Here is a 16195-nt window from a genome sequence, read left to right as displayed (position 1 = left end):
GGAGCATCCCTCCACCCCCTGGCTTTCCAAATTGCAGAGGGGTATTTCAGGATTATTCACCATGGTCCATGCATTATCATAACCCACTATGCCGTGTGCATGATGTCCCTGCCCGCACTCGATCCCCGGAGAAGCTGAAGAGCCTCATGGGTTTAGTTTGGAAAGCCACCAGCTTGGTTCTTGGAGTCAAAGGCGGCTGCCATCACGTTGGCTCAGGGTCAGCCCATGTTGTCGAGCAGGAAAACTCTCGCCGTCTACAAAGACGACGTGGATTTTGTGATGTTTCTATAGCAGTCTGGCCACTCGTCCTTCCAGATCCATCACCACGGATAGCTGGGGAGGGAGGCTTCGTTTTGTGCATCTCAGCACTTCAGCGGCATCTCCTGTTCAGTGGAATTCAAAAGCAGACCAGTGAGGAAGTGGATTAGCACTGATTAATAGCTACCTTTTGTTTCCAAATAAAGTGGCAGCTCTGCAATTATCCCCTCAGCCTATTAATGTGTGGGTAGACAGCAATTTTCTACCAATATAGAAGTTACCACTAGAACTGGGTTGGTTTTGGGGTTTGGGGTTCTTGTTTTTTTTAATTTATCTTTCCATTTTTTTTTTGCCACTGCTTTTTCCTTAAGAAAAAAGGGCATTTCTTAATTGGTAAAAGTCACCCGCTTCATAGCCAAGCAGCCTGGGAATTCCTCGCTTCGAGCACAGGATAAGTGGCGGGGCAGTTTTGTGCCTCGTTCCCCGCAGCAGCAACGTGGTTTACTGCACAGCCCTCCCAAAGCAATCGGCAGGATTGCTGCCATGGCAGGATCTGTTTGCAGTTTGCATGTAAAATCAGTTTGAGTGAAGCATTGGCGGGTAGAGCAACAGAGCAGCAAAATAGACTGGGGGCGGGGGGAGGCTGGGAGGAAAAATCTGTAACGAAAGGCTGAATGAACTAGGGGTATTCAGTCTGAAGGGGAAAAAAATAAGGCTGAAGAGGGATTTGATCAGCTGAAGGGTGATTAGCTGAATCCACATAGCCAAAGGGTGATTCCCAAGAGGATGGAGATGGGCTTTTCTCCGTGACCACCGGAGACAGGACTAGGAGCAATGGCCTCAAGCTGCATTAGGGGGAACTTAGGTTGGAGATAAGGAGGATCTTCCTGACTCTGAGGGTGGCCAAGCACTGGACCATGCTGCCCAAAGAAACTGTGGACTCTCCATCCCTGGAAGCTTTCAAAAGCAGGTTAGGCAGATACTTGGCTGGGCTGGTTCAATCAGGAAGGATCCTGTGCTGAGCAGGGCGCTGAACTAGATGGTCTTGTGAGGTCCTTTCCAGCCCTGCTTTCTTGTGATTTTCTGCTAGTCCACGAGGAACAATCCTGCAGTGACAGGGGGATGCTCCTCATTACCGTGATCATTTACAATGCCACAGTCATCACATCATATGTGGATTAGTGGTTTTGTAACCGTGATGGTCTAGGGAATATGTGAAAAGCAGGATTTTTCGGGTCCTATCTTTAAGTGGATCCATTATATAGTTGGGAGAGACGCTAGGCATGCTTTCGGGCACTAAGTGGCCTTCCTCAGTTCTCCTCGGGCCATTTTGTGCCCAAAATCTTGCCTAGCTTGTCTCCCAACTCCACAGTGGATTAATTATGTTTGGAATGAGGAATAATTGCTGCATCTCCAGCGGTAGATGTGGTAGGCAAGACAGCATTGTTCATGAGGAGGTCACGGTCTCTTGGGGCACACTCAGACAAGCGGGAATGGGCAAAACGTGCAGATGGGTCTGCACACACCACACGTGCAGGTATTCCCCATGCTGCTCATTTGTAGCACACGGGGTTTTTTGACACTGGGAGATCAAAAAAATCTATGCCTAAAAACAGGGAGGCAACATGTGCCACCCAAGATCAAAGCCTGGCCAGTCGGAGCTGTGCTCCAGATGCCGGCCAGGCTCCCTGCTGCAGAACTGCTGTGGCTGCAGCCCCCGGTGGTCCCCAGGACTCCAGGTAAGACTCCTGGGACCAGCCCAGGTGCTGGCTCCGGCCTCCCGAACCCCACCTGGGGCAACGTGTTGTACCAGAGCACGTGCACGGGTGCTCTCTAGAGACAAATAGAAGCAGCACACATTGCAGGCTTCAGGGTCTATCAGTGTCAGTGTTTCCATCTCCCTGACTTCATGTCCTTCAGTACTTTGCTGAACAGTGAAGGCCTTAAGCTCTTGCTTAGATGGATTTGCTGAATCAGGGCCCAAGGTTGAGGCTGGATTTTCTAAAGCACTCGCCTCCCAATATATTCAGGTAGGAGTGGGGAGCACCTTAGAAAATCTGACCCGCGTGCTTCTGCAAATCTCTTGTCCCCACCCAGCTGTGGGTGCAAAGTAGATGCCTGTGAATAGTAGATCCGGCAGCTCAGTAGCTGAGCAGGGAAGAGAATTGGCTTTGAGGTGACCTAGAAAAAAAAATATTAGTTTTCCACGCTGAAATGAAAACCTCTAAAAACCACTTGGAGACAAAGAAAGCATTTTGTTTCACCCAAAACCCTTTTTTTTTTATTTCTCATTAGTCCAAGTCATCCTAGGAACAAAACATCCTTCCAAGTGAAGCGCTGACATGTTTCTTCTCAAAAGTTTCCAAGACAAGCTGTTCAGGCTTTTTATTTTTTTTAACCTTTGTAGCCATACGCTTGCTGTCTGTGGATGGGTAATTTATGGTTGTACATTTGCTTCTGCAGTTTGCATGCACTAAACAGCTACTGATCCAGTGCTAAGTCCAATCTAACCAGTCCTAGACTTCCACAGAGCCTCATTTGCCCTTGCCAATGGCTGTTTGGTTCCTTCTCAGCACTGCCAACGTGCAATCACCAGCCGGTCACTTATGTTCATTAAGTGCCGCCTGCTACTCCACCTACTTTCTTGCTGTGCAGACAGAGTGAACCTGTCTGGGTTTGCAATCAGAGTGGCGTGCTCGCGGACAGTTCAGTGCTGCACATCTCCTGTGTCTATGCCGTCAACTTGCACACGTGATAACACCATCCTGCTGCTTGTCTGCCTTTGATAAAAGGCTTCCCCTGCATATCCTGAACACACAGGGCCTCTTTCACATGGATGTAATTGAATTCATGTGCCGGCTGAAACAGCGATCAGTCTGCAGACACCCAGAAGTCAATGCACGTAGGTGCCGGCAGCGGCTGCTGAACAGCGCTCTGCTTCTCTGAGTCTGTGGCACATCTGTAGTTCAAGTTGCAGCAAGGGAAGCTGAGGTTGGATAGTAGGAAAAACTTTCTCACTAGGAGGATGGTGAAGCGCTGGAACAGGTTATCCAGAGAGGTGGTGGGATCTCCATCCTTGGAGGTTTTTAAGATCCAGGGAGACAAATCCTTGGCTGGGATGATGTAGTTGGGGGTGGTCCTGCTTGGAGTGGGGGGTTGGACTAGATGGGACCTCCTGAGGTCCCTTCCCACCCTCATTGTCTATGATCCTATGATGTAAAAGCTACAATCAAGCACCAGCCCAGGGCCCTGGGATGCAAAAGCACATAGCAAACTCTATTGTGTCGTTTTGCAGACTCCCCTGCTTTACCATTTCTCCTTCGACTCACCATCTCCTGCACCACAGAGCAGTTCTCTAGGTGACTAGAGTGGGATGAATCCACTACAACTCATTAACTCCAACCAAACTCAGAGCCAGTCCATGAGCTCCAAATGAGGTCCTACATCATTCAGAAAAAAATAAACTGGACAATAAAAGGGGGCTAGTTGCAGAATCATGTGCAATACTCCTGGGATCTTCCAAGAGATGTCATCTCCTAGCAGATTTCATGAGCTGATTCCCAGCCTACAGTTAACCTTTATCAGCCCGACCATCAGCAGGGAATAAGCCCATTCAACTTAGAGAGTTTCCACCAAATGACACCCCAGCCCTCTATGGCGGCCGTGTCCCGTATCTCTTTCATTAGAGCAGTGCTGGCAGGTCTTAGCTGAGCTTGGGGCCCGTGCTGGTTGGTGTTACACAAGAGCATCTCAAGAGTGTCTCTGACCCGAAGAAATAGGGGCATAGAAAGGACACAGCAGGTTACTTGTTGAGCTAGGTCGGAAACCCCTGTCTCCTGGACCCTAGCCCCTGCTCCTTGCTAAGGAAGACCCCCCCGTAGGACCATGTATCCCAGGCTTAGCAGCCTTTCCAGCTTGTTCTCTAGCTCACCAGCTTTGCTGGTTTGGGTGGGCATTGGTGGTTCTCCCACCCTGCTTTGAACCTGACTCTCTTCCCTCTCTGGTTACTCCAGGTGGGCTGTAAGGTGGCCGTTACCTTCTTCCTTTACTTCCTGGCAACCAATTACTACTGGATACTGGTGGAAGGTCTCTATCTCCACAGCCTGATCTTCATGGCGTTTTTCTCAGAGAAGAAGTATCTTTGGGGATTCACGTTATTTGGCTGGGGTAAGTCACCACCGCTCTCTGCCGCTAGCTGGCCTACGGCACGCGGTCCTCTCCGCTTGGCAGGGGGTGCACGCAAGGGCTGAGGAGAGGAGATGGAGAGAGGAATGAAAGGCCGGGGGAAGGGGCAAGCACTTGCCCCCCCCCTGCTTGAATACATGAGCAAAGGAAGACTGTTCAAAATGCTCTCCACAGCTCAGAGCCCAACTGCAACCAGAAAGACCTCTCAAAGGGCTGCGAGGCAGGATGTCGAAGCTTCATGGTCCATCCTCCAGCTACACCAGGTGGATCCAGAAAGTGCCTGCCCCACCTGGCTCACCATCATCCCCAATCCCCTGTGTAGGGCAGGGCATGGGGGGCCATCCTGAGCTGGGATCAGCCACCTGGAGAGGTTACTGCCCTCCTGAGCAGGCTCCACAAACCCCACCTGGTCCCATCACAGCCGAGGCTTGCCTGGTGGTAAGGTAATGGGTTGGTTCGTTTGCATGGCTACTTACCAAGAGGGTCCTCAACTGGCCTCGCCGAGGGGTGCACAGGGGTGTGTGTTGAACTTCTTGGCTTGTAGGGACCAGTCCTAGAAGGGCATTTTGCAGTTGATTTCATTTGCAAAGGGTACAAAATCCACCACTCAGAACTGTGCAGGGCAAATGAGTGCCATTGAACTGCCTTTTGCACCAGCTGGAAATCTGAGCCAGGTGCTCCTAAAACTCTCATCCTGGGGGTATTTGACCCCAGTGGGCTTTCCTGCCCAAGGTAGGAGGGCTGGATTGGATGATCTCACAAGGTCCCTTCCATCCCTAAACTTCTGTGATTGAAATGACTGGAGAAACCAGGAGGACGTTGAAGGTCCTATATACACAGAACCTCCCTTCTTCAGTTGATTTGAACTACTTGGGATGCTGGTTTTCTTGGGCAGTCGAATGCCCGAATGAAGACCTTGTAGTAAACCAACTCAAATACATGGAAAAATTCTTCTTTGCAAACTTTCAGGTACAAATACCCTTCGTCAAGCTGAGGAAGCATCTGCAGTTGGTGTGTGCTCTTCCTGGATGGAATGAGTAGAAATGAATGAAAGAAATAGGAATGAATGAGAAATGCTTCCTCAGCCTGATAAAAAGGGCATTTGTACCCAAAAGCTTGCAAAGAAGATTTTTTCCAACTATTCGAGTTGGTCTAATAAAAGATATCAGACTTACCCAAAGACACTTGTCTGCCGGTGTCCTTAGACCGCCACGGCTACGACATACACCCCCGAATGAAAACCTGCAATTTGTAGGGAAACCGTTCCTTTTTCACCCATGGAGCAGGGCATGAGGGGCGGGATGTGAGTGCAGAGGAGCTGTTATTAGTGGACAGCTGTTTAGACGCAAGTCAAGAATGCGCTCTTGTTCACATCTGGCAGCAGCGCTGGTCTGACGGGGCTATGCGGGGAGTAATGAGGTGCGTTTCATTTGAGGGCAAGGTAATCGCTGCCTTCAAGTGTCTGAAGGTGTCAACGCTACAGGAGAAGAGGAAATGTTTCAGGTGATCCACAAGGACACGTTACTGGGAATAACAGGGTGTGACTGAGCAGCAGAGCAGGAGAAGCATCATCAGAGCAGTGTCCATGCCACTGTCTCTCGAGGGAAAGAGAGCAGACCTGTATTTTAAAATGCAAAGCCCGGGAGAATGTACTGCAGGCACCGTCATGATTGGCAGTGTATGCAATTGACCTTTTCCCCCTATGATTTATATCTGAATGGAAGTCCCAGCTAATTAGATCCTCGATCTATACAGTGAGACAAAACTGGTTTTGCTCAGCAAAAGGTTGCACATGATGCATTACCCCAGAGCCGTCTAAGTGGCGGCCTATGAGTGAGTTAACTGCAACCCAATGGGGTCATTGGCATGACTCTGGAATCCAGGAGGCAAACACCACTACCCCTTATCTCCCCCACCCCTGAATTTGGGGTCTTCATTTGCCATTGGTCAGAGGCAGGGGAAAAAGTGGGGCTAGTGGCAGTGGCATTCATGCCCTGGGCTCTGGAGTCATGTTGATGCAGCAGCTCCATCAGTCATACCAACCAGCCACCCCCTCTGCCCCTGCTACTGGCAATGGCCAGGTCTGGTGGCCATATGTTATGGTCCAGATCCAGCCAAATGAATCAGGCACCTCTGCACTAGCCAATAGGATCCCAAACAGGTCATCATGGGACAGTTCTTATGTGGGCTGGTTTGGGGCTGAGAATTATTTAGATTCAAGGTATATAAAAACACTTGTCTACCTAGAGCACATTGCTAATTGAGTCTTATGTATATTATATTGAGGGATAGGGGCAAATTTATCTTGCTGCCTATTATTAAAATTAAACATGTGGTAAGGAGCAGATCTAAGGAATGATTTCCCAGTGCAAATGCTGAAAGGAGAGAGAGGCAGTAGGAAATAATGCTGCATGTTCAACAAAAACAAAATATTGTTCATAATGCTGAAGAGGCTGAACAAAAAACAGTTAAGTAGACATCGGTGCCTTTCATTAACGCTTTCCGGCCACTGCCAAAGTATAATCATCTTATCAAGCAGACCACAAAGCCAAAGTCACACCTGTCACAACACTGATTGCCCATTCAGTTCCAAAACTCTGTGGTGTTTAATTAAATGCCTCTGGAATGAGAACACAGGATTTCTCAAGTAGCATTTGGTTTTGCTTTCTTTTGATTAGCAAGATAAAATATGTGTTTGTGCGTGTGTGCGTGCATGTGTGTGTGAGCTTTGATTGCTTTGATAACTTTTGGGCACCCAGTTAGAGACCCCAATCCAATGCCTATTGAAGTCAGTGGAACAACTCCAGTTCTGCAGCAAGTGCTGGACCGTCCCCACACCGCAGCAGTGACTGATATAGAACTGGTGATAAGTAACCATAACATTCACATAGATACAGAAGAGAGACTTTTGCCCCAAGATCTGAGATTAATTGCTTACTTAACCATAAACATCTGAGGGCTTGTGCTATTCTGGATATTTCCAGGAAAATATATATATGGAAAAAAAAAACTTTCACCATAAAACAATTTATTTTCAGAAGGCTGGCAAAACCAAAGCACTCAATGACTCTTTTTGATGTCACTTCCAGAGGTTTATCTGTAGGAGACTTTCCAATCCACATCCTGGTCTGGCTTAAGTCCATGTAGCTCTATTAAATTCAATTATGGAGCGCCTTCATCCTCCTTGAAGCAGAAAAGATAGAGCACTGACAGGCAGAAGAATAATAATAGTGGCAATAAATTCCCCAACACTCTTCTAGTTCTCTGCAACTATTGAAGAGAGGGAGTCTGGACAGGTCTTCAGGCATCATACCTGAGTGTTTTGGCCAGAATCAAGATTTCACTTGCCAAACTCAGAAAGGAGGCAGTGAAGCTGACCTGGGGGACACCTACTTCAGCTGTTTGTCTAGGTATGCTTGAGACTGATAGCAGGGCAGAGGGGCATCCCTTGGCTAGCTCCAAAGCCTCATTTGTGAATTTGGCACATATAAGGCATGTCTACACATTCATTAATGCACCTTAGATACTGCACATTTACTTTAGTACTTGCTTAATAAAATAATAACTAAATGCACAGTAACTAGAGTGACTGCGCAGTACAGCCGGTGCACGGTTATTTTGTGACACTTACTGTGCATTAGCCTAATAACACTTCACAGTGGGCTATTAGCATGGTTTGTAACCGCCACACTATTGCGCACTGTTGTTAGACTAATGCGCAGTAAGCATCTCATGTAGACATGGCCACAGAGGAAAAGTAGGCAGGAGAGGGTTGTATGTCTTGGTGGCGGACTTCAGGGCATCCAATGCCCCTAGGATGTACAGTTTAATGCCACCACTGTTGCCCCAGCTGTCAAATCTGATATCTCATCTCATAAGAACATAAGAATTGCCATTGACTGGGTCGGACCATAGGTCCATCTTGCCCAGTCTCTTGTGTCGCACCATGGCAGAGCACAGATGCTCACGGGGACAGTGAGCTGGGTCTGCCCAGGGTTTTTCCCACTGTTCCTCTCTCACTTGCAGCCTCCAGCATGGTGGGCACCAATACACATGCAGAGAGGCTGCTCTGACATGCTGTAACTACAGTGCATCAGAGCAGACTCGATTAATCGAGTCTACTGAAGTGTGGCAATTACCACGCTACACCAGACCGCAGTGACATGTGTACCAGCATCTCCATGCTGAAAAAATGGCAGAAATGGCTCGTTCAATGATCTTTAGTTAAACACCCCACCACGATTTTTTAGTGCAGGGATGCTGATACACATGACACTCTGGGCACTTTAATTAAAACTCCACCCCCATTCCCAGACCACATGTATAAATGCCCTTAAAGTCTAGGATGCTCTGATTCAGAGGCCATGCCTCTCAGTCATATGGTCCATAGCTACTGAAGTCCCTTTCCTCCAAGAATGTGTCCAGTCCCTTTTCTGAATCTGGCTAAACTCTCAGCATCCCCCACATCTGGTGACAATGAATCCCACACTTTAACGACACACTGGGTGAAAAAGAACTAACTGCCTTGCATCCATTTTCAATTTACCCCCCGCTAGTTTCGTGTTGTGACCCCTCGTTCCTGTGTTGTGAGAAACAGTCAATAATAAATCCCAGTTGACTTTCTCTTCACCTCAGTGTGCATGATATGTGGGTGTTAGAAGAAACGCACGTGTGTGTGTGTGTGTGTATGTACCTAGATAGATAGCTAGCTAGATAGATAGATAGATATGCATGTGTGTGCATGAGGACACTGGCCGTTGGTCATCTCTTTGCAGGAGAGAGGGGTGGGGGGAAGCACCCTGTCTAGCATGCGTTGCTCACACCTTCTCCAGCGGCAGGGCAGACACCTGACTTTATAGGACCTGCATTGTACACACTGTGTGTATTGACTGGGCATGCACAGCGCATACAATGTGGATACTGTACAAGTCAATGACAGCACCCAGCGGAGCTCTGCCTGCACCATGCTGGCCCTGCATGCAGGAGGGTGTATGCGCGCGTGCATGAGAGCTCCCCGCTCTTGGTGGCTTTGCCAGCTGCAGGGACCGTCCATCCTTTGTGCCACTCACTCCAACAGAGACTTGCAGGCTGACTTTGCAGCCACAGTTTCAAACCTGGCTTCTTCTTGGGGTTGGCATTTTTGGATACCCCTCTTCTGATGCCTTGGGCTTGGTTTTCAGGGCATGCAGAGCACCAGCTGGTCCCAGTGACTTTACTGGGAGCTGCGGGTACTCAGCAGCATTGACAACCAGGGCCAAGACTTCTCAAGTCAAGCACCTAAAAACAAAGGCACCCCAAATGAGTGGACCTAAGGTGCTGACCAGAGCAGGTCATGAAGGCCAGGGAGGATGGTTGGGACCCATCAGAAAGGATACAAAAGATCATGATCATGCAAACGGTGCCCTGTTCCCCCGGGAAGAAGTAGAGGCAGAGGTGGTTGAGAAATGGGTTGAACATGCAAAATTATGTGCATGTCACGGTAATTTCAATGACATGCATATTAAGAGACCCTTTTTTTTTTCATTTATTTGAACTGTGTTGCAACATGTTTAGTGAAAAGCTTTGGATTTGAAAATGCTCCTTTTCAAGTACTTGGGGTTTTAATTTTCCTACCTTCTCCTCAACCCCCGAGTTTTCTCCCCCTTGCCTCTTTCCCATGTACTCTTACAGTTTTGCCCTTCAGAAAAGGGCAGGGGAAAGAGGTCAAGTAAAGGAAGCATTATAGACTCGAACTCTGCTCTCTGGTTGTATCTTCCCTTGAAACAGATGGGGAAAAAAATATCTTGTGAAAGTCTCCGTGTGTGAGAAAAGATGCGGGGGTTTTATTTAATAGATTCTGTTTGAAAAAGGGTGCAAATTAAAGTTCAAGTACCAGTTCTAGAGTAAACTAAAGTAACTTCACTGCAGCTCGTAATGGTGTAGCTGAGGACTGGCCCAATACTTTGCACGTAGGCATTTATTCAGGTTTATTAAAGGATGTGCCTGTCTGATCCAAGGTCTGGTAAAAAGGTTCTTCTTGACTTCTTTGACTTCTTATACACCCGTCTTACCCTGGGTTCAGCAACCAAATAATTAAAAAAACACAATACTAGATAAAAGCATGAACACCCACATCTCTAAAATGAAATACAGCCCAGGTTGCCCGTGCAGTCGCAGTCAAGCAAACGGTTGTTTTTAACATCAGCTATTGGTTGTAGTTGTAGAGCTGGGTATGTACAGCAGGGTAGAAATGCATCCTCCTCATAAATCCCTATAACCAGAGGAGCTCCAAGTGCATTGAATGTGATTGAATGTTGCATTTTTTTATGATTTTTTCTACTCCAGTAAAATTTAGAGGCTCCAGCCAAATTCCCAGTGCTCTTGTGCTAGGTGCTGTACATCTACAAATGCCCAGCGAGCTAGAAGCACGTGCTTACAATTAAACTTATGATTCTGTGCTTGCTTGAATTGCAACCCAGAGAGCTCAGAGTCCAGGCAGTGTATTTATGCCGGTCAATGAGAAATGTCTTGTTTCTTTCTTTTTCCCGAAAGGGGCCATTTTATTACTATTTGCAATACCTGGCATGCATCGGCTTGGTAAGGGGATCACACACAAGCAAAGCAGATTGCACCCGGCAACAGGATATATTCAGCTCCCTGGCAGGATATATTCTCCCACCTCTTGGAGGGAGAAAAAGTGCATGTCTCATGTAATTCCCTGAAGCCAGTTTGATTTCAGCAGAAATAAAGGGGCCCTGGACACTTCACAATTATTCAGCGGTGGGCCTCACTTGGGTTCATTCATGTGAGAGGTTTCTTAAGAGGCAAAGAGCTTCTCCACCCCAGACCAAGAAAAGCTCTTTTTGTTTCAAGGTGATCTGAATGTGATGGGTAAAATGTCAGGGTGTTTCAGTGCAGATTCAAGACCCACCCCCAATTATTCCAGTGGCTTCTCCATCACACTCCTCCTCTTCCCTTCATCTTCTCCCTCTCTTTACCTGGGAGAGGGGAGAAGATGGGGTAGGCAGTGTGCTAGATGCCTTGGCCAAGGCATCATTTGTTTTCTCTCTTGCCTGTCTTCCCTGGTCACATTAGAAGTCCCTTGGGGCAGAGACCATCTCTTATTGTGCATAAAGCCAGGGCACAGGCAAACGGGGGTCACCGTGCCAGGTGCTGGTCCTACCATCTAAATAGCCCATTGTGGCCCTGGATACAAATTCCCCCAGAAACCTGGAGTAGTCGGATTCACTGTTCTGCATCAGCCACCGAATACGAAATGGGGATCTGAGACTAACCCCAAGCCCACGTGTCCTTAAAGATCAGGGTGGGAGGAAAGAGCAGGAGAGACCAAGCCCAGCTCTGCTTTGCAGTGGTCCTGATAAAAGACATTGCCTGTCAGGGCCTTCCCTGTGTGTGGGCTTCGCTGACCTGGGACAGGCTCCAAATCAGGTCTCCTGCACAGCTGGGACGATAAGGAGCAACCAGAGGGTCCTTCACTTCACTCCTCCTGGTCCGCTCTGGTCCTCTCCCCTTGGGATGAGCTCGCTCGATGCTGGTCATTCACGAGTGCTTTCTTGTTTGCAGGTCTCCCTGCTGTATTTGTGATGGTGTGGGCCAGTGTGAGGGCCACTCTTGCAGATACCGAGTAAGTCCTGGTTGGCTTCTGTCTTGCTTTCTCCTCTCCTTGGGCAACGTCTTGGCTGCATTGTTTTGGAGCAGAAAGGTTTGCACGGGGGAAAGGAACCAGCGCGTTGAGTTTTAAACCGATCTCAAAGGCTCAGCAGTAGCAGATTGCACCAATTTGACGAAAGGGGGGTAAAAGTCACTCTTTAATTAGACACGGCCTTTGCAAAGCTGTCCCATACAGCTTGCTGAACCCTAGGATCCCCCACCCTTGCCAACACCGCTTACCTCCTGAACTCACCCAAGAGCAGGCTGGGGTGGTGGAGTCTCATCCATAAGACTGGAAACAAGACTTGAGGGGTGGCACCGTGAAATCTGTAAAGCAAAGGTGCCTAAACATGAGCAGCGAGGCTGCTCCAATGTGCTCAATTAATGGCTCAATTAATCGAGTCTTCTGGAGCGTGGCAATTACAGCATCTCTTGTATCAGTGCCCCCACACTTCAAATGGCAGGGGCGATTTAACTAAAGCTCATCGAACAAGCTTTAGTTCATGCTCTCCCACTGCCATTTTTTAGGCATGGGGACACTGATACACGAGGTGTTCTTGGTGCTTTAATTAGAGCGGCTCTGTTAGCTGCTCTAATTAAAGTGCATCGCCCACCCATATACACACACACACTCCTAGAGCACGTGTATAAACACCCTAATATTTTAAATGTATTTAGAACTGGGCTGCATTGGCAGGAGCATTGTCAGCAGATCAAGGGAAGTGATTCATCCCCCCTATTCAGCACTGGGGAGGCCACATCTGGAGTCCTGTGTCCAGCTGTGGACCACCCACCACAGGAAGAATGTGGACAAGCTGGAGAGAGTCCAGCGGAGGGCAATGAAAATGGTTGTGGGGCTGGGAGACAGGACTGGTGAGGAGAGGCTGGGGGAACTGGGCTGATTTAGTCTGCAGAAGAGAAGACCGAGGGGGATTGAATAGCAGCCTTCACCTCCCTGCCGGGGGGCTGCAAAGAGGATGGCACTGGACTGGTCTCAGTGGGGGCAGATGGCAGGACAAGGAGCAATGGGCTCAAGCTGCAGCAAGGAAAGTTGAGGTTCAATTTAGGAGAAACTTTCTCACTAGGCAAGTAGTAAGGCACTGGAACAGGTTACCCAGAGAGGTGGTGCAGTCTCCATCCTTGGAGGTTTTGAAGACCCAGGTAGACAAAACCTTGGCTGGGATGATGGAGTTGGGGCTGGTCCTGCTTGGAGCAGGGGGTCGGACTGGATGTGACCTCCTGAGCTCCCTTCCAGCCCTCGATTTCTATGATCTGTGATGAAGAATAAATGGTCAGCATAACCAGAGATGTCTTCTAATTCCCTCATAACTGATGGGTATGAGGCAGGGGTGGGCCTGTTGATATGCAAGGATTGGACCATCCCATTTCCAAGGCTGAGCAGCAATCAGGAATGTCTCTTCATCCAGATGTGCACTTGCTGATGTGGTGTCCATGTCTCCCCAGGTGCTGGGACTTGAGTGCCGGCAATTTAAAATGGATCATTCAGGTGCCCATCCTGGCAGCTATTGTGGTGAGTACAGGCTGGCATCCACCTGGCATGAGGTGTGTATGTAGGAGCCACGTCAGCTTTTGTTTCTGGTGGAAAGACTTAGTTTCATAGTTTCTATTATGCTTGCCTGACCCCAAGCAAGGAAACGAAATGATGGCTTATGTTGGGTTTGGCAAAAGTGACCGGTGATTTGAGAGGGTGCTTCATATGGTGGAGACCTAACTCGAGATGCTGTCAGAGAGTGTTTCCAACCCATGTGATGTTGGAAAACCCATGAGCTCCAGCATGCTCCTATTAGAAGAGGTCTTCTTCGGTGTGGGACTTGGGGTCTTTATCCAAAGCAAGCCTTTGTACTGGTGCTGTTTGCTCATCCTGAGTTTCTGCTCTGGATCCAGGGAGGACCAGGAATGTCCCAGAGATCTGTTGTTAAGGGGGAGGTCAATTAAGCCCCATAGCAGTCAATATTGGGCAGTCCCTGGTGTCCTTCACCAAGTGTCAGGGAAGAGCGATACCGTGTCCCAGACAGCACATCAGAGCAAACCGAGGTTATGTAACGGGCACCCACAAGATGCCAAAATGGCCCGGTTATGGAAAGAGTTACGGAGCTGGGGCTGCTCAAGCCACGTAGTCACGCTTGTCTTCTCTGGATCAGGGCCTTGGTTCTCCTGGGAAATTGGTTTCAATCCATACCATAGAAAACATCTTTGTCTCTTCTCCCTCTCTCTCCCTTGCTTCCCTTCACAGCTCTCTCTTGTGATAGGCAGCCCATTTTCCCAACCTTTCCATCCTAGTCTCTTCTGTGCATTCACGCACCATGAGCTTGAGCCTACTGAAGCCAACGGGAACTTTACTCCTGACTTCAGGATGCTTTGGATGCGGCCCTTTGGGACTCTGTTCCCCCTTATAAAAGAGGGAAACATTGGAAACAAACCGGCGCGGGTGAGAAGAGAGTCAGACCGTCAGCTGGCGAATGCCAGGAGAAAACCTCCTGCAATGAACAGGCCGATGCACTTCATTAGTCGAGGTGGCACGGGGAGCTTTTTTCTTTGTCCTCAGAAAGTCAACTTGATGGAAAATCTCCACCTGGATTAAGCCGTTCATGACGTGCATTGGGCGAGGATGGGGGGAACTAATTGCCAAGACCACACAATGGTCACTGGAAAATAAAAATGTAGAGAAAGTTCAGCTAGTTCAGGTGGCTGATTGCCAGCAACCTCATTGCATTTAATGTAAAACCTAATTAGTAGAAGAGACAGAGCCAAATGGAGACTTGTCCCCAGTAAAGATAATGTTTCTCCGGGAAGCTCTGCCCTGCCTGTGCTCTGCTTATTCACAAATGCAACTGTTTATCATGCAAACATATTCTGCGGGTCATTTCTGTTTAATCTCAGCAGATTCCTCCTGCACACTTGGCTGCTTCCTCTATTCCCACACTGGCTTGTCGTACGTTTCTGGACATCATTTTGCATTTTCGGGATCTGCTTGCAGTGAAATTTCAGCCAAAGGAGCTTAAAAGCCCTCCCGTACCTTGGCAACTTGGAAGTCACTGAGTTATCTGGAGTTCTTTCAAGGCGTTGCTCATATTTTAGGATTCATAAGAGGACTTTCCTTACTGACTTTGATAATGATTGAACTATGTTCAGCTTCTCTGGCAAATGTCTAATGAGATCCAGGAAGCTGATGCTAGGTAAAATGTAGGTACCGAGTTTGAACGGTGAAGGGAACTGAGCAGCCTACCCTGGCGTACGGTGGAGACTCCGTCATGGGACACGTTCAAATCAAAGGTGGTGTCTTTTGAACAGATCTGCTTTGTCCAAGCCAGAATGAATGCAGAGAAGTTTCATATCCTGTGGTCCCTGGGAGGTCAGACTAGATGGTCAGAAGATGAGCTCTTCCGGCCTGCTGGCCTATGAGCCCATGAATCTACGATCATTTAAAAACATATGAGCCTAAGCAGTGCCATACGAGGTCAGGCTAATTGTCCAGCTAGCCCAGTATCTGTCTCCAGCAGTAGCAGAAATAGATGCTATAGTGGGTGCAAGGGAGGGTATGGGGTCATTGCCTTGGAATTGGCACCATAGTTTCATAGTTGTTCAGGGCTGGAAGGGACCTTGCAGATCATCAGATCCAGCCCCCTGCACTGGGGCAGGAAAGACCGCCAGGGTCAGATGACCCCAGCAAGACGGGCGTGAGTCCTTTGGAAATAAACCAGCAGTGGAGAAAGAGGATGACCAGTGAAGGGCACCAGAGACACCAGCACCGGTCATGGTTAGTCCAGTGACTTGGCCAGAAAGGAAAGGCGGCCTTCTGAGGAAAGCACAGGAGTTGGAGACAAGGTTTCCGAGCAATATTCTTGGCTTTAGCACAAGCTTTCTCTGTGACCTTGGTCAAGATACTTAAGGAGGAAATGTAGGTTCTGTTGAAACCAATGGCCAAATGCTCGTGGACTTCAATGAAGCCAGTCATTCCTTCATAACCTCCCCTGTACATCCATTCTGTATGTGGAGGGGCTGCCCGAATACCAGGGGTCCTGGTTTCCTCGGATTTAAAAAAATCCCCAAATTTGGGTTAAAAAAGTAACCCCAAATCCAC

The 16195-nt window shown here is 48.5% G+C and overlaps 1 protein-coding gene across 1 annotated transcript in view; it reads left to right on the top strand.

Moving 5' to 3' along the window:
* PTH1R (parathyroid hormone 1 receptor) overlaps positions 1 to 16195 on the top strand; it is a 179808-nt gene that overhangs the window by 155852 nt on the left and 7761 nt on the right. Inside the window, exons 7-9 of the mRNA XM_019508028.1 lie at positions 4272 to 4425; positions 12007 to 12067; positions 13558 to 13624. Of these exons, the coding sequence (XP_019363573.1) occupies positions 4272 to 4425; positions 12007 to 12067; positions 13558 to 13624 (282 nt within the window). The remainder of the gene's footprint in view (positions 1 to 4271; positions 4426 to 12006; positions 12068 to 13557; positions 13625 to 16195) is intronic.

This window comes from Gavialis gangeticus, unplaced genomic scaffold (assembly GCF_001723915.1).
Source record: "Gavialis gangeticus isolate Ggan-Ray unplaced genomic scaffold, GavGan_comp1, whole genome shotgun sequence".
NCBI classification, from domain to species: Eukaryota; Metazoa; Chordata; order Crocodylia; family Gavialidae; genus Gavialis; species Gavialis gangeticus.
The sequence above is the reverse complement of the archived record's forward strand: the minus strand, read 5'-3'. Positions and strand labels throughout refer to the sequence as shown.